Source organism: Cebidichthys violaceus, unplaced genomic scaffold, assembly GCF_023349555.1.
Source record: "Cebidichthys violaceus isolate CVI_PGR_0920_01 unplaced genomic scaffold, fCebVio1.0.p SCAF_1, whole genome shotgun sequence".
NCBI lineage: Eukaryota > Metazoa > Chordata > Actinopteri > Perciformes > Stichaeidae > Cebidichthys > Cebidichthys violaceus.
In genome coordinates, this window is record NW_027176262.1 from 7,957,500 (window position 1) to 7,977,084 (window position 19,585).

General features: G+C 40.3%; 1 protein-coding gene across 1 annotated transcript in view; it reads right to left on the reverse strand.

Annotated features, from left to right (window-relative positions):
* The window catches only part of egfem1 (EGF-like and EMI domain containing 1), a 55,947-nt gene that overhangs the window by 34,659 nt on the left and 1,703 nt on the right, over positions 1–19,585 (reverse strand). The window contains exons 3-5 of the mRNA XM_068708946.1: positions 19,403–19,512; positions 19,102–19,206; positions 1,900–2,022 (exon numbers count right to left, since the gene is read on the reverse strand). Coding sequence (XP_068565047.1) covers positions 1,900–2,022; positions 19,102–19,206; positions 19,403–19,512 — 338 coding nt within the window. The remainder of the gene's footprint in view (positions 1–1,899; positions 2,023–19,101; positions 19,207–19,402; positions 19,513–19,585) is intronic.

Consider the following 19,585-nt stretch of genomic DNA (forward strand, 5'->3'; position numbering starts at 1 on the left):
TATAGCAGTGTGTCAGACTGAAGCTTGTGTTCCACAGAGACAGAAGCAAGCTGAGAAGACAACATACCTGAACAATCTACTGAAGGACAATCAGGCTACACATCTGGACAACACATCACAAATCCTCCCTAACCTTCTTCCAGTTGTCATCTCTGACTCTGGCTTTTTTCGGTTCGCACTGATGACAGAGGAGATGTGTACAAGGAGGGGAAAACAATGTTGCAATTTCCCTTACTAACACTAACACTAAGCATGTGGTTCATTTTATTTGAGCATCCATCACTCCTCATAGGTTAAAGGATTTACTAAGTAGTGCAAATATTAGAAATCATTTTTTAATAGTTAGCGTGGGCTCGTCTTTCCCTGCACTTTCACCGCTCTGACAGCCCCGTGGGAACAGCCGTCTCCAAAATGATCTTGACTATTTTAATTAGCTGGTTTCCAATAATAGGAGCTACGGGGGGGGGGGGGGGGGTGTCAAAGTGGAGGCCTTTCACCAATAAAACAATCTTTTTGTATTCTGCACATAGATTAGTTAGATAGGATTTAAGTCACTTATATCCTTTTTGCCTAATTTATTTAGACATCTGTGCTACATTAATAATCACCACGCAACCTGCGATGAAGAATAACATGTTCATGAACCGTCCTGCCATTGTACTTTAACACATTGGCAGCTATTGTAGAGAATGCCTTACACACAAAACAATAGACGCTGGGGGGAGTTTTGTAAAGGTTAATATACTTATTGGTCTCCTCGTGGGAGAGGATTTCAATGGCAGACACACAATGGCTGCTTTTCAGTGTTGGGTGAGGTGGTGTGTGGGGCAGCAGCAGCAGGAGTTGGGATGTCGGAGGTCGAGGGGCACGAAGGCTGAATGATATGCTGTGACACCGTCTGGCTGTTGAGCTGCTGAGTTAGCATCTAAAACAGACTAAACATTTGGGAGCGCTGCTTTGGTGGGCAGAAAAAAGTGAACAGGTGGTCTTTAAATGAACGCCACAGGAACTGAATTTATCAAAAACAAAAGAGGATCAGAGGCACTCTGATGTGAGAGCCAACATTGTAGTGTCATAGGGTTTAATGTGTGTGTTTGCTTTAGTGATTAGTATGACCAATATGATCAAATTACAAATTTGATCACGTTTTAATCTGAATTAAGGTTAAAAACAGCAGTGCAGAGAGGCAACTCAGAGGACTCTAAATGCCAAAGGAAGTGATCTTACACATCTGTCAGTTTTCAGAACGGTTAACTAATATTGAAAGTTCCAAGTTTAAAAAAAGGAAAAAAAAGAAAGAAAAAACCCTTCTAAAAACTCCTTCACGGGTTTATTTTTCTTCACCACTTCAAATACAAACTTGCTGTCTTTCCTCATAAATAAGACCACACATACAATTCACACAAAAGCCTGTAAAATAACTTCACAGCTGCTGAAGCTGCTTCCGTTTGTCTTCTCCACTGGTTAGGTCTCAGACTTTAAATTATTACTAGGTGACAATATCCTGTCTTAAGGGTTAAAGGTCAGGGGCACTTGTTCACACCTGTAGTTCTCAAGAACAAATGGGCCTCAGTGCCCAACACTAACTCAGCATATTTCTGTCAGATGATATGGCCAAACTGAGAAAGCCTGCTATCTGAGAATAGAAGCTTATTAGAAAGCTGCCAGTGTGGTTGGTTCAGCCCTTTACAGCCTGATGTCTAGCCGGTTAAGTAGGTCTTAAGTTGGCCAACTTAGGCAAGATATTTCAAATTTAATGACCTGACCTTTCTGCACCATCATAAGGACCATTACATTCATTCAAAGAGATGACTTTGATGTATTATCCAAACACATATTCACTTTACACATCTAGAAAATATGTTATTCTTATTATGTACGTAGCATGCCAGCTCTTACCATGGCATGCCTTGCCATCTGGCCCCAGTCGACTGCCTTCAGGACACTTGCAGTAGTAGCTGCCGATGGTGTTGCAACAGTACCCCTCACAGCTGCCTTCATCCACTTCACATTCGTTAACATCTGAAAGAAAAGGATTAAAAGGACACACTTACTAACATAATGCTCATTTTCCAAAAAAAGAAAGGTTTCCTTTCAGCTAACTTTTCTCGCTCTTTGAGGAGTCCCTTCATGTGTTGTTTAGTTCTTACTCTTTTCAGCAGAAAGAAAATCAATAAAACTTTTACAACGTTCACTTTTACTCATCACTTTGTGCAGCATGACCTCTCTACACAATCTCTGTGACAGATATGCTTTGTCAGGGAGCTCCCAGAAGTAAAACAACGGAACTGTCGTTGGCGAGTCTGTTGCCAATCTTTAAGAATCAATGAGCTCCTGGAGGCTAATAAAATAAACAGCCGACGCTATGACTTGCATCTTCCCACATGTTGCGAGATTAAGTATTTTATCCTGTCCCCAGAATCTTCTACCTTTTCACTTCATTGCATCGATTAAGTCTCATGTTGACTTGCTCTGTAAAGCATAAAAACGATTTTCATGGACTTGCTTTTCGTCCCATGTTCTTACTTGTCTCTGAAGGTGAAATGGTTTCCAGGTTTGTTCCTTTTTCAGCTCTTGTACTCCAGCAAAAACCCTCAGGCTCCTTGTTATTGTGCTGTATAATGATGCCAATTAGCTGTGCATCACCGCCAAAGAGTGTCTTCAAACATATTAGACTTTTTTTATACTTGTAAAAGTGCTACTATGATCAATCTGTGACATATGAGACATTAATATGGCTACCAGTATCACTTTCATATTAGACTGATCACTGGCTAAAAATCTATAACAGGAAAGATTTGTTGTTGGTTTCTGCAAAAATGTAGTTTTAGAAATTAATTTGAGTTTACAGAATAAACTTGTTTGTTAATTATGTGGTGTGAACTTCAATCTATCAAAACACTCCACATGGTTAATTCTATCTTTTTACACATTAAGTTGTTGTCAACTTTACCAAAATCGTTGGTGTTAAAACAGTTTTCTGTTGCATTCTGGGCCAATGATAAAAATGCATGCACCCCTGATATTGTTTCATACTTCTGCTATAAGTAGAAATGGTGTGTGTATTAGCAAGAAGTAAGAGGAATCCCTGATGCCTGCAGATGGGCATCAATGAGTACTTTATGAGAAATAATTCCCACTATAAAGTATTATCTCAAGTGGAAAGCAAGAGCAAATGCTAAATGTTCCTGTACACAGTATTTAATTTAATGTCCAAGGATGTTTGCACAAACTTTTGCCTGATCTTTGAAGAAACTGATCAAATTGCTGCTACTGCCTCATGGCAACAACATAGCCAAACCTTTCACAGATGATACAGTGTTGTATGTTTGGTTGAGAAAAAGGAATTGGTAATGCATGGACTTGCATGATAACCCCCTGTCAACGAGGAAGACTAAGGAGAGAGAGAGAGAGGAAAAGAAAAGTTATTAAGCTGCATCCCCCATCTGGTAAATGACTTAATGGGACCCCTTAGCTGTTTGTTGAGCAATAGTTTGTTTATCTTTGAATAACAGGACATTTCAGAAGCACAACTTGGAGAGACAATTTGGAAAGAAAAGGACAGGAGTCAGCAGGAGTTATAGCTTTACAGACACACAATGTTTGCCAGCTTGCCTATGTAGATGAAGAACACATGAGACGTCCATGTCTGCAGATGGTTACTGAAATTCACTCACAGTTGCCTATGGCTTTTCTTTAATAAACAGGGGATCATAACCAAGCTTGTAACTTAGGTTTTTAATATTTAGGATTTGTGGGCACAATAGTAGCAGTGTAATGTCCCATTCCCTCAATCCCCTGACGCTTAAGCATTTATGCAAGGGTTAATCTAAAACACATACAGTTAAATGGACTACTAATAAGCAAAAGCCAACGTAGATGTGCTCCAAAGCCCTCTGGTAAAAAACCTGAAAACAATTTTCAACAGTTTCAACATAAACGAGTAGACTCAGAGGAGCATAGCCTGTCGGTCTATTTAGGGAATTGTCAGTTATTCCTACACTGTATTTTATCTGATTCACAACACCGGTGGAGCGTGGATAACTTGGCCAGTATTTTAAACAGACATGGATATATGATAAACAGCCCCTACTGCTCAGATAGAATGTCCCTGTCTCCATATGCGTGCACATGAATAATCATGCACAAAGAATACATTAACATAAAATGGCTCACAACTATAGCAGTCCATTAGGGCAAAATTGTGTCCAGTTGAACATGTGACATGCATTATCGATTCCCTCTTCAGATTGTTTTAATTGATGCGACGCGAAACACGGTAGTTTGGAAGGGTGGTGCTGAATTAATACAACCACGTGTGTTTCCCATATACAGTTGTGGTCAAAAGTTTACATACACTTGTAAAGAACATAATGTCATGGCTCTCTTGAGTTTCCCCGTTATTTCTACAACTCTGATTTTTCTCTGATAGAGTGATTGGAACAGATACTTCTTTGTCACAAAAAACATTCATGAAGTTTGGTTCTTTCATGACTTTATTATGGGTTAACAGAAAAAGTGATCAAATCTGCTGGGTCAAAAATATACATACAGCAGTGCTAATATTTGGTTACATGTCCCTTGGCCATTTTCACTTCAATTAGGCGCTTTTGGTAGCCATCCACAAGCTTCTGGCAAGCTTCTCGTTGAATCTTTGACCACTCCTCTTGACAGAATTGGTGCAGTTCAGTTAAATTTGATGGCTCTCTGACATGGACTTATTTCTTCAGCATTGTCCACATGTTCTCAATGGGATTTAAGTCAGGACTTTGGGAAGGCCATTCTAAAACCCTAATTCTAGCCTGATTTAGCCATTCCATTACCACTTTTGATGTGTGTTTGGGGTCATTGTCCTGTTGGAACACCCAACTGCGCCCAAGACCCAACCTTCGGGCTGATGATTTTAGGTTATCTTGAAGAATTTGAAGGTAATCCTCCTTCTTCATTATCCCATTTACTCTCTGTAAAGCACCAGTTCCATTGGCAGCAAAACAGCCCCACAGCATAATACTACCACCACCGTGCTTGACGGTAGGCATGGTGTTCTTGGGGTTAAAGGCCTCACCTTTTCTCCTCCAAACATATTGCTGGGCATTGTGGCCAAACAGCTCGATTTTTGTTTCGTCTGACCACAGAACTTTCCTCCAGAAGGTCTTATCTTTGTCCATGTGATCAGCAGCAAACTTCAGTCGAGCCTTAAGGTGCCGCTTTTGGAGCAAGGGCTTCCTTCTTGCACGGCAGCCTCTCAGTCCATGGAGATGCAAAACACGCTTGACTGTGGACACTGACACCTGTGTTCCAGCAGCTTCTAATTCTTGGCAGATCTGCTTTTTGGTGGTTCTCGGTTGACTCTTCACCCTCCTGACCAATTTTCTCTCAGCAGCAGGTGATAGCTTGTGTTTTCTTCCTGATCGTGGCAGTGACAAAACAGTGCCATGCACTTTATACTTACAAACAATTGTTTGCACTGTTGCTCTTGGGACCTGCAGCTGTTTTGAAATGGCTCCAAGTGACTTTCCTGACTTGTTCAAGTCAATGATTCGCTTTTTCAGATCCATGCTGAGCTCCTTTGACTTTCCCATTGTAGCGTTTGTGGCCATTTGTATCCAATGAGCCCTATTTAAATGGCCTCAGAGAAGTCACCATTTGTAGTCACTCATAATCACTCACAAGAAGTTAAGAGGCCATGCTATGAAGCTCATTTCATTGACACAACTTTCTAAGTCACCAAAATTGCTAATTCATGTTGCTGTATGTATATTTTTGACCCAGCAGATTTTGTCACTTTTTCTGTTAACCCATAATAAAGTCATGAAAGAACCAAACTTCATGAATGTTTTTTGTGACAAAGAAGTATCTGTTCCAATCACTCTATCAGAGAAAAATCAGAGTTGTAGAAATAACTGGAAACTCAAGAGAGCCATGACATTATGTTCTTTACAAGTGTATGTAAACTTTTGACCACAACTGTATCTTTCCAATGGAGAGGAAGGGCGATATGAATGCATTTGTTACAGTAGGTGAAACAAACCATAAAGGAAGAACAGCAGCTGAGGTAAACAAGCTCACAGAACAAATGTTTCTCTTCTACAGTAGTTAGAAAAGTAGTTTGTTTCCTGATCTACAATTCTTAAAAAAGTCTGCAGCAGGTAAAGCATCAGCACTGTGGCAAGAAGAATAGAAGCAAAGTACCACTATTAACACTGCAATATATACATAGATGTTTTCTTATGTGGAATTGTTGGTAATGTGGCCCTTAAGGGCAATATGTAGAATTCCGCAGGACCTCAGAAACTAAGGATGGGTCGCCATGATTCTTTTTTCAGGCCACACCCACGCTTAATTTCTAAGGGCAGGCAGTGTTATCTGGGTCACCTGGAGGGGCAGACTTTAGCTTCCAATCTTAATTGTCTTCCTAGGTTGTTATATGGCCTTGTTAAGATTATATGCATGCACTTTTTGTAATGTGCATTTTTTTCCTGATGAATAATTAAATGCCAGGGTGACATTGCTCACTGCAGTTGGCTACATTGCCCCACCTTGGCCTTTTACTTGCATAGTAGTCCAGCGGTCAGCACATTCTCCTTGGGGGATCTAAGTCACCGTCCGTCTAAACCTGAAAAATGTGCGTGCACACACACACACACACACACACACACACACACACACACACACACGCACGCACGCACGTAGCTGCACACGGAGAAACAACCCTGCTCTGCAATCTTCATTAACTCATAGGGAAGTGTCATGGCCCCGTAACCTCGCTGCTCTGACCCCGATCACATCCCCACTTTGATCCAGCACCTCCTTACAGCCCTAATGAGCCTCCCATATCAGCTCAGTGTCATTTGCTATCATCATCAACATGCCGAGCCGAGAAAGAAACCAAAATATGAACAAACATTAATTCAAGCCCTGTCATGGCATTGAAGACGGTTCTGGGTAACATGATGTTGACAAGGCAGAAAGTCACATTAAAGACACGCTTAAAGAGTGTAAAGTTAGCGATGCCTAGCATGTGGTGACCAAAGTGCACTGCCAGAACTCGTCATCATTCCAAAATAGAATCCTTGTTTTAACTGTACCCTCAAAGAAAACTTTTAACACGAATGGAGCTTCAAATAAAGACAGAAATCCACACCGTTTCATGATCCAGGTGTCCGAATGTTGCTATTTTTGACTTTGTGGCTTGGCCTTGGTAACGCTTTCTGTCTCTGGCCAAACCTGAAGGTAATCAAATGAACGTAATTCGGAAGTAAAAGGGCTTTAACATGAGAACGAGAATAGCTGACTTCAAGAAAAAAGATGTAACTATAGAATGTATCATCAATTGAGAGACGTATGGGATTGAGCTAGAATGAAATATAAGTAGATATACTTAACATACGTCTGCTGTGCAGGCAGCCAAAAGAATATGCATATGGTTCGTTCGACAAAGTAAGGGAGGTGAATAATAGAGCTTATTAGTAGCATAAAATAGATTTACAGCAGGGCAATTATCACATTTCTCCCAGTCTAGAAATGGCAAGAGAATGATGATTCATGAAGATGTCATTAAAATGTGCCGAAATACAAGATTTACACGGATGAAATCTGGTAAATAGATTTACTAAGAAGAATCCACATGGTATCTGCACACTTGGTTTATATCTTTATTAACCCAGTATATCTCAAGTCAACGCACATGTGCATGTAAACAGCCCTTTGCTGTCTCTCAGAACCCAAAGACAATCCCATAAGCTGAGACCCACACAAAGGTGAGGGGCTGTATTCATGGAAACCATCCTATTTGACTTTGAATCTGAACAGTCTCACTCTTCCCCCATGAGTGCATTAAGATAACCATTTCTGCCTTGGATCAGCTGTTACGCATTGGGATGTATTACACAGGCCGCCCACCCACACATAAGCATGCATGCAATTATTTCTATGTCTCCAAAAACCTGCACAATATCACTAGGGGGCCTTATATCCTCCAAGACAAAATGTCTAAAAAATACAACATTATCAAAACAAGTCAGGCTTTTTTCTCAATGCATCTTTATCAAAGATACATTTTTTTGCATTATTGCAAAAAAAATTTTGGGTAAACATTCCTTCCATGTTTCTTTTTCTGTCAAACATACATGGTCAAGGACAAGAGATCACAATATCATGGAAACCCGAAAAAAAAAAAAAAAGTATTGTTTTAGCATAGAAGCAACAAATCATTTATTTGAAAAATGTTATAAAGCACTGTGACCCTCCCCCTGGGTCCAAGTCCCCTGATACTCAAACACCTGCTGCCTTTCCCTCGATATTCACCAGTCCAGACTTCCTCGTGTGGCCTCTGAGCCTCTTACCTACAAATCTGAATGATCAATCTTCGTCTCACTGATGGACTGACAGGATAGACGACACACAACACTTACCTCAGCACAGAGTCATTCTTCTATACAGTTTGGAAACACATCTGTATACCTTTGAAAGTATTGTACACTCCTTCTTTCTTCATCACTTTTTAAATCAGTTTTTCTCTGAAAGAGTTTTTTTGTGCCATCTTGTGAAAATAATTTTTTGCATTCAGCTTTGTAATACTATCATATCTTTCAAATTCATAGTTCAGAAACAAATGGAAAGTGTTGGTCTCCTGAGAGTGGTGGAATGGTGGTGATAATGGTTTCCCATCAAGTTACAGACATCTGCTTGAATGTTCTTGTGTTCTCCACAGACAAACATCGGCCACCGAGTCCCTATTCCTGCTTATCTCATTAGGTGTTATTGACATTACTCGTCCTCTACAGTACAGTACCTCCCCTGTCCAATATCTCCAAGGACCAACGCGCTTCCTGACACTTAAAAAAACATACTATTTGAAGTACTTTGACCTAAAATGAATCAACAAAACTTCAACCATGTGTCCATTCCCTCCCTGATGTTAAAAACATGAGGCAAAGAAAGTCCAGATCAATAACAGAATTAGCAGGCCTCAGCTGCATGGCATGTCTCTCAATGCTGTTCAATAAATGTGGAGGGCTGGGATCTCAGACCTCAGTGGTCGGAAGTTATACTCAAATCTGAAGTGATTTACGGTTTCTTCCTCACTAGATGGAAATTGAGTCTCTGGCAGGAATGATTTGTATTTCCTACATTTTTTTAAGTCTCTATTCCCACATTTCTATTGTAACAAAGGGTCACAGAAAAGGAAAGCAACTTACCAAACAACGTGTCTATGTTTAAGAAGAAAGTCTGCAATGCTCATCTCTGAAAAGCTACGCCTCAACAAATTGATTTCGCAAGCTTTTTTATTCAACGGAAAATGACACATTAGTAAAAGTAGATGAGATATTTGATATTGCACCATCCACTCTTCAAATAAACCAAAGGGGTACATATGATAATGTAACAGGAAACATGCATTTTTGCAGCAGAGCCAGCTAATGTGACTATAAAATCAGTGTTGTTTGGCCATGGGCTGTAATATTTTAAAGCAGAGATGTTCCACCTGATGATTTGATAGGCTCACTCCCATCTCTCATTTCCTTTACGCAATCAGTTCTTTTGCTGGCTAGTGATGCATTCATTATTTTAATCTGCAAGATGAAAATGCAGGGCAACAGAACTGAGTTTTTTTGTATTGATTATTTATTATTCATTGGCTCTGTACAACTAGAACTAGAACTATTACATTGCTGCAGCTGCATTGGTGTGATGTGTGCATTTACTGTTTAAGATTTAATGTGTCTAAATATTTAATCAACCAGTGCTCTCAGTTCAGCGTACCTCTCATGTCTCTCATGTAACTGTAATGTGAATGTGGGTCATATGGGGATGGCAGTGTGGGTTTGCCAGTCAGTCCACCACTTTTCAGATTCCACATTAACATTTCTCAATAAAAACTGGATGGTTTACCATAGCTGTGCTTTCATGGTAAACCATCCAGTTTTTATTGAGAAATTTCCCAAAGGAAATATCCTAATGACTTTGGCAATCCAATGACTTTTCCTCTAACACCACCACAGAGGTGGATGGATCTTGGGAGGTTTGGGGTAAAATGTTAGTGTAGTAAAATGTAGTAATTTGGTACAAACATTTATCATGAATACTGTCAACACTTTGGTGCTTTAGTGCCACCATGAGGTTAACATTACAATTTGTCCAGTTTTTGGGGTTTATGATTTATTTATTAGAGAAAATTCATTACTTTCACTTCTTGACATTTGGATACATTAACGCGCTACTTTTACTTATTCATTTTTTATGCGTTCATGATCTGTTAAGAGGTAGGTGGTCAGCTGGTGTTAGGTCAGCTGGCACTCTGTTATCCTACTGCAGCGACACCTCCACATGTATTGTTTCTTGTTTTTGCAGGGATGCACAGTTAACTTCAACAATGTTTGTATCTATAGACTCATATTTATACCAATAACATCAGAAAACATTTTTTTTTCTTATCTTGAAACGGTAGGTGGCTACTGTGACAGGAAATTAGTTGCACTCTCTGGTTACTTTAAACAGTATTTTAGCAGAGGAAAGAAAGGTCCATCAAGGGCTGTAGAACAAAAACACAAGATCCTGTGAACTAGACCAAAGGTCAAAGGTTGTTCATAGACAGCAGAGGAGCTTTAAGGAACCTGTCACAGAGAGGAAAGTGAGCTTCAACAATCAGCTCAGTAGTAAATAAAGACGAGACAAAGGTGGGATTGTGTTCAAGATGTTGCATTGAATGACATGGACAGCTAGCTTGAGAAAGGGATATAATCAATCAAGGCCTTCAACACTGAGGAAGAATACCGGTTGTCACTGGGTCCTCATGCAAGCACAGAATAATAGAGTAAAGAAACATAGAGCTAGTGTTTGAGTCCATTTTTGATCAAGATGGGACATTGCTTTGTGAAAACTGCATGTATTTTATCACTCTCTTCTTACCGCAGTCTCTATGTCCATGTGGTCCAACATGTATATACATGTTGGACCACATGGACGCATGCTTGTAGCTCCTCGCCCCAGCAGCTCATATGTTTTCCATTTGTTCCTTCAACACAGAATTCATGCCCTAATATAATGGGGATTTTCAGAGACTGTATAGTTTACGCTTGAATCAGATGGGACAGTCTTAGTGGTACACTGTTTTACTTGCTGAGTAAGTATTTCTTATCTTGTGTCTTTATATAGCGTTCATAAGATCTAATTTCTTTCCGAAACAAATGAGTTGAATGTTGACAGCTGGGTGCTGTTATGTTTTTGTAAGCAGACACTTTAAACCATTGGATACAGGTTGCACGCTTAGCCTATCAACAGAAGTACAAGCATCACTTGACATGATTACAGATGGAGATTTTCAATCGTCGGTCTTACACAGAACTGCAGTGATCACCACACGATGTTATATTCTTTAGTATGTAAAATGTATAATAATACAATGAACTGCAAACTTCATGAACTAATAAATAACAGTGAACAACTTGACTTCCTCTAGACACGAGAGGTTTGCACACTGTGGTATTCAAATTGGTCTGCACTGTTATTAATCACATTCGTAAGTTTTGAGAAGCTGTTTAGCCGCCATGAGAGTTGATCCTACCAGATTTAAGTTATTAATGATCAAATGTGTTGTGAAAAAACACCGACACCTGCCCTTAAAGTATAACTTCTTGCCCTCTGTCTCCATGAAAGCATCTGTCAACTTCTACATCTGGAAAAGACATCCTGTTTGGTTCACCGGTAGATAGAAAATGTGTTTCACAGAAAGGATGAAACGTGGCTGAAGATTTAAATACCTTGTGTTCAGCGGGTAATGGGACTTCTTGTCATTTCACAGCAACCAATATAGGCAGGGTTTTTTTTGCACTTAGAAAGATTGTTCTGTAAAAAAGATTCCAAGATTTCAATCTTAGACTAGACTTAATCCATGACTATAAAGTTAACTATGAATCAACATTTAAATCAATTCTGATAAACATACTGTAGCACATGCACTCAGTTACACAGCTTAATGTTATTTGCCAGTGTCATAAATTTGACCATTAACCAGTTCCCCTGATGCATACTGAAGGTGCCTGCTAAAGCAATAATTCACCCCAAAATGAAAGCCTTCTACAAAACAAGAAAGAGGAAATGCATTATATTCCAAAAAGAGCAAACACTGACAATAAAGAAACTCCAAAAAGCTCATATTGAAAAGTCATCATATTCACTCTCTTTTTCTGTAGCCAACCAGCTACACTATGGGTCCATGGTTCTACTGACATGATGAAAGTCAAAAGAAGTTTAGATTTTCTTTAGCTATCTTGCTCAAATGTCATTATCGGTGCATTTTAGTGAGGAAGATTGATCCCTACCAGTGACCTCCCTTGTTTCCTAATGCTAACACTACATGGGCAAAGACAAATTCAAGTAAGATCCTTTAATCTGAGCTTCCTCCACTGCTTCTGTAGGAATCTCACAGCGAGCTTTGGGAGCACATGGTCAATCACACAGACCATTAGCTCTAACCCGCTCAGCATTAACCTGGTAAACAATGGCGCCTTGATGCATTTGGAGGGATGAGGGTGTGCTTGTTTAGTGTGTGAGAACTTCGCTGACATATGGCAACCATTAGGGCTTTAATGAGCTTCTTCCTCTGATAGCTATTCTAAGCATGTAGCACTTGAGTTGCCCAGTCTGTCCTCCTGCCAGACATGCTACCTCCAAGCCTGTGTCTTGGCAGATGATTCCTACATCCACACAGTTAATGGCAGACTTGAGGAATGAAATCAGGAAGGTGAGGTACACAGGGCTTAAAGAAAGCAGCAAATCACAAGAGAATCCTGCCATCTTATTCTCATGGTGTTTTTTTTCAACCTGACTGTGTGGTGGATACACTGTCAATCACAAAACTTTAGTGTTCAGCTTCTTGTTAATAATGAAAAGAATAATGATACTGAACGTGGAACAGCTGTGGCTGACATTGCATGTGGGAAAATGTCCTTGTGCTTGTTTCTTCTTGGAATAATAAGCCACCTGGCCTTTTACATTCCAGAGGAAAAGTTTGTACTGAAAAATCTGTCTACCTCAGCATGGCAAATGGTTCTCAAAACAAGCCTTGTTGGCCTTAAAATACTCTTTTTATTTTTCCATGTCCATTTTCAAACTAACACTCAAATATGGGCTCTAGTGATTCAGTAAGGCTTGTGTCCATTACTGGTAGGTTTGATATATTCTGCCAGAAGCTGCAGCAGCTTTTAAGACCGTTTTCAACAGCTGATCATTACCATAAACGATTGCCTTGAGTAATATCTTCACAATGTATTTGCTCATGTGTAGTTCTGGGTGTCCAAAGAAAATGTCTAAAGGAAAAAAGTGCTGATTATTCTATGATTAAGTTCATATTACACCAGTCCAGCCAACTTTAAAGGGACCTGTTCCTCTCTAAAGACTTACAGTGTTAATATAGTTTTCAGTGAACCTTTTCAGTAACCTCTAATAAACAGAACGGGAGAGCTGCTAGCCAAAGCAAAGACCGACCTGTCAGAGGCAATCATGAGGTCTGTGCTACAGTTCTTTATGCAAATAAAGATCATCATGACATGAACACATCAAAAGCTTCAGTGCGACAGCAGCTATAGCGACTACATTTTGGTTAAAGAAATCTTTCAAAAGAGACCAAAGCTAACAATAAGGCCTGCCATCATTACAGTCATTTGGTCCCCATCATATTTTAATTCAAAACACAATCTGCTGCACACTTTTGACACAATTTTGAATCTTTAATCTGTTAACTGCCTTTAGATTTGTGTCCAGAGTCTAGGATTAAACAGTGTTAAGACCAAGAGGGTTTGGTGCATACATGTTATTGCAAACAAGATCATATCCTCACCTCAATGATTTAGCCTGGAACAATAACAATCCTATAAATGTGCCCTTTAGTCTAACAACCAGAGAAATACTGAGGAAAATAGATGTTTAATTGGCTCATCTTACTCACGAATCAAAAAATGCTTATAATAGACCTGGACCTCTGCAGTGGAACTAACTGAATGGAAAGACTAGAAGAGGGGATAAACTCTATGCATGGTATGCTAGTTAACTTACGGTGGAAGGATCATTCCAGACCTGTAAAAGACATCATTGTTCCCTGAAGTTGTGAGAACAACCACAGGAGTTACAGAGACATCATCTTTCCCATCCTGTTTTTTATACCTTAATTGGCACCAAAATGGATTTTTACTAGATGTATTCATTTTGCGTGCTGTAAAAAAAAATTCTTGACTGCATCTTTGAGTTTAATTACTTCCAGAAAGGAAAAAAAAATGAAAGAAAATATGGTTTCTTTCCATTTTGAATTCTTTAACAGGCTCCAAGGTTCAGTGCAGGAGCAGCCATAGCAGTAAAATTAATACAGGGCAGATTTTCCCTCTCTCCAATAGAGTCACATGCAGGGATGTATGATGTTACTGCAGGCGTGTGAAAGCAGCGGAATAGATGGGATCAAACACTGGCTGAAAATTCATACAGGAGGACATTACTAGATGTTTTTTTTCCAGAATTTTACCAAAATGCAAATATGTTTGAGCCATGTTCAAAAGCACGTATCTTTTTCAGAGAATCGAGAGAAAGTTAATAGAGGAAACCCAAATTTGATTACCTTCACAGGAACACAAACATAACACAAAGGAACATGAGCAGGAATGTCCCGAGGATTTAAAATGTAGAGCTGTGAGTCAGCATCTTTTTCCCCATGTGTTTTAATCACCTCCTTCTCGCCACCTCTACCCGCTAGTGAGTCTGTACAAGGAGCCCCTCACTCTCCATGTGGCCACCCCTGAGTCCACATCTCAGTCTACGATAAACTGTGATACGGTCACAGATGGCTGCTGTTGTATTAAAAGCATTACATGTTGAGTTTAATGCAGGCAACTTTCAAGAAGGACATACGTTCAATAATTTATCCAAAAGAAGCAAACAAATATTGTCCTTTCTCCCCAAAGATTCCAGACCTGCCCTACTACAAATGTGAGGAGCAACAAATGAATGCTACTCTCTGCAACTCTATCACATTGGCACACAAATAAGCACAACTTCATACACATATACAAAGACAGGTGTGTTTAATCTGATTGGGAAGGAAACCAAGCGTGCATGGGAGACAGCCCAAGGTCCTAGGGATTAAACGCTCGAGTTCATATGAAGAAAGACGATTCCCATGTGAGAAAATGTGATTTATATTTCAACTGTAAAGCTTTCTGCAGAGCTCCCCAGAGTGAGCGCTTGGTGATAACACTGTCCATAGAATTTTTATTGCTAAAGATAATTTCTAAAACACTAAATTCTGTTTTATTCTGTTTTGTGTGTATGTGTGTGCATGTTCGAAAGAGAAAGGTAAAGTCTTGTTCCACGTATTTCCCCAAAAGTCAAAATAGTATTAGAATTATGTAGTCACTTCTAGCATCTTAATACTTCTACTTTCCCCCAATATCTGCATACGTTCTTAGTCGTCACATTACATAGCTAAAGCCTCCAGTACAACAGGATCCAGTCTTAGGAAATGTCCATAATCATTGTACCATAAAGTACTCTGAAAACAGCCAGGCTTTTTTTTTTAGTGAGCACCAGATGGTTTCTGTCTTCACACTGTTATGTGCCTGCGCTCTCTTAATTTCATGCAGACCTATGCATCCATTTAACCAAAGCAAAGCCTAATCCAAGTCTTAATAGAGTGAGACAGAGTGGCATTCACCAGCAGGAGTAAATGCAACTATTACAAAGCAGGCTCCAGTGTCTCGGCACATGCTTGGGCTGTGTCCAGACTGTTTATTACCTCGCAGTGTCAACACCATGGCCTTGGTGTCAGCGGCTGACATACATTTCCATAGTGGGTGCCTTCTGTCTCATATCAGAGATTGGAAGCAGGTGGACGGTCGGCCACCACAACACACAATGGGCTCTACCACCACAATTTGGCAGCAATACCAAAGAGAGCAGCGTTCAAGAAGCCAATCGACGATGAGTGCTGAAAAGAAGGGAGGGGGAGCAGAGCACGGTTTGCTTGAAATATTACCAGAACCAGACTTTTCTTTAACACATCTCTCGGTGTACACTCTCCTTCTACTGAAGTCAAGCTGGAGTAAATTGCGCTGAGAGCGCGAGGCTGATATTTTGAATCTGCTGCAACCCCTCTCATCCTTCCTCCTTATTTATGATTTTTCTAGCATCTGAAGCCCCATAAGTGTTGATAGTGATAGTGAGTGACCGTCTGCCACACAGTGATCCCAAAAAATATTATGTTCTCAGTAACAAAGGCATTTCATGTCCTTGCAGTTTAGGCCAAGCATCATGTCACATCCGCCTCAGAAAGAAACACATTCCTTGAACTGCTAGTAAATTAGTTTTTGGGCGCTTTGGGGCTTCGGAAAAAACGCTGTTAGCAAAACATATATATATTGTCACTTTTTAAGTTGATATGACAAACTCTCTGCAAGCAGTTGCCCATTTATACTTCCAGATGTTACAGAGAAACATTGGTATTCATTTGGAGTCATGTTCCTTTCCACCTGTCAAATGTTCGTCCAGTATTCACTTTTTTAGCTTTAGCTTTAGTCTCCATCAATGTTCACCAGCTATTAGCTCGCCTTTTTTGTGAGATATAGAGCTGGGTAGTCTACAGCAGGTTTTAGAGCTTTTATCTGCCTGCTGAGAATAGAAACCAGGTTGATGGGAGCTTTGGGAATGAACGAAAACAATGAGCTGAAAGACGCAACGATGAACTGCAGAGTCCACTGCAAATTCTCTGCAGAATTATCACTATGAGCAGCATCCTTCACATTCACAAAATCAACCAGGCAAAGCAGACAACAGACAGAGAGGCAGACAGAGATGCTCTTGCAAGCTCAACAGAATTTGCATGCAGAAGGATAGGATAACCAAATGCAGGAAACACCATAATAAATCTGATGAAGCCTTGAGAATCATCTTCATGACCAAACATCAAGTCCAGCTTGCTTTAAGACAAATGTAGAGAGGTCAACATTCCTGCCTCTCTACTGTATCTGCTTCTTCTCCATCGTGCATGAATCACACAGAGGACAGTAATAAGTCTGTCACTGTGGAATGTTAAAGCTCACAACGCAAATATAATAATGAAGAGAATTCCCTGGTGAAATCCTGGTGAAACCCTGGTGGCTCAGTGTGTACACAGATATCCAAGTTCCCTGTTTGAGCTAGAGTTGCAGTCTCTCTTGGTAATTATGTTATGCTGGAATGTGACTATATCCACAGTACTCACAGCAGATCCTGCTGGTAATTTTGTCCATCGAGGTTTTTGGAAATGGCCCTTTTATATATATTATTTATGATGAGAAAATACAGCAACAATTCTCTAAAATACTGTAACACTGAACACTCAAGCCCTAAGCCTGCAACACAGGATTATTAGTGCATGTCTCTGCACCAAGCAGAGGTTCAGTGAAGGAACCGAGCTGAACACAGGAGCTTGGCTGACTCTCTCCTTGTATAATGATTCTGACAGAGTGAGGATAAATCTGTCTCGAGAGATGTGATAAGGAAAAACGTTTCACAAAAAGAGAAGAGCGATATGACTTCGAAGCACGGGATGTGTAGGAAAGGAAGAAAACCTAGAGGGATTCTGATTAGATCAAATATCTCAATCTGTTCCCTATTTGCCACTCCAATGTGTGAAAACCAAAGAGCCCATGTCAAAACAAACGCAATGGAGAGCTGCCTTTGACAAACAACAACACGTTCCTGTGAAAGAGGAAGGACTGCTTAACACCCCTGGCAGGCAGGTCCTTTCTTCTGGGAAAGAGGAGGAATCAAACAGGAGACCCTCTCCAGTGGGTGTGCGTTTGTAAGCATGTGGGGGGTTGGAACCAAATATCCTCTGGTCACCATTCTGTCTCAGCGGGACTCTTCCAAAACATTAACAGCCATCCTCCTGTTTGCATGTTGACAAAGACCGCAGGGGATTGGACAGTAGAAAGACCCGACGTGACGGTGACGAGATAATGCTCAGAGACTAGAGGGAACATCGGGTTTTGTGGAAACCTTCTGGAAGTGTTTGCCTTTTAATGAGGACAGACACAAGCTTCCCTCTCTGAGGGTCAAGGCCATTCAGTCAGTAAAATTAGCATATTTAGAAGCCTGAGGTTATGGGGCAACAATATACATCTTGTTTTTCTGTCCTCATTGATGTCCTAAAACACAGAAATGTCTGTTTTTCTCATGTTTTAAATCCTCTTAGCGGTTGCCAGTCAACTAATGGAGACTCCAGGACTTACTGCTCCCAGGCAAGAAACAGTCTGGCACATAGCCCCTCGTAAAACAGCAAATTGTCATTGAGTTACACAGTGTTAATTAGTTAGCTTTAGAGGTGCTGGTAGGTGGATTTTGCTACTGTTAGGAAGAGCCAGGCTAGCTGTTTCCTCCTGTTTCCTGTCCTTATGCTAAGATAAGCTAACCAGCTGCTGGCTTTGGCCTCATATTTACTGAACAGATATGACAGTGGTATCAGTCTTTTCATCTAACTCTTCACCTGAATGCCAATAAGTGTATTTCCCTATTCTCAAAACAATCTCTTTAAGTTGCTCATAATGACAATAAAACTAATTTGAGAAATCCAATGCAGTAAAGAAACATTGGGCAACTCTTCATAAATTGAAATATTGCCATCATGTGTGACAAAATGCGATCTAACCTTTTAAATGTTTTAACCATTCTAAACCAGAACCGCATATACTGTCATTAGCATACCATTTTTATAGAGTGGAGGCTCAGCTGGGTTAGCCACAGCACTCCAGGCTTTAGCCTTCAAAGGAAACCATTTCTCCCAGAAAGCACTTCTTCTACCTTTAACTACCCAGCGACCCCACAGAGCAGCCTCATCCAATCACGGCAACACTGCAGGCTCATTCTGCTTTTGCAAAGTGAAAGCATAAGGTCTGAACTGGGCCTATTAAAGCTTTAACTTAACAACATGTTGTCCTATAAGGATGGAAGTCAGTTCATTCCCTCACAAAGCTGCACTCAGCTTGTTACGTACTATAAACGGCTGCAATGCGAGGAGTGGAGTACGAAGGTTTGTAAACATGACCAACTTTTTGAATCAGGTGGGAATTAACTCACCATATTGGCATCGCGTCCCTTTGAAGCCCAGTGGACATTGACATATCCGGTCTTCGGTCTTTGCACATTGGCCTCCATTGAAACATGTGTTGACGCCACAAACCCCTGCGGATACCACATATCATATACAATGTATCCATGTATGGATGATGGAGATCTCTGGTCAGCTACATTCCAGCCTAGTATTTCCAGTTCAATTACTGTACTGAATATCAAATTGATAAATACACAACTGCTTCATAGCAATATCAAAACTAGCCCTATGTGATACATGCAGCATGTTTATAATGCTATTACTCACTATGCAGACAGCCCATCTCTTCACCCTCCTGAGTCCAGCCAGGGCAGCACTTATAAACAGTGTGCAAATCCGTGCTGTACACCTGCCGGTACACTGTGTAGTAAGCTGTCCTGAAAAAGAGAAGTTCTGTTATAGTCACAGGATTTTCTGGAAATTACAATATATTATTAACTATTTAATAAG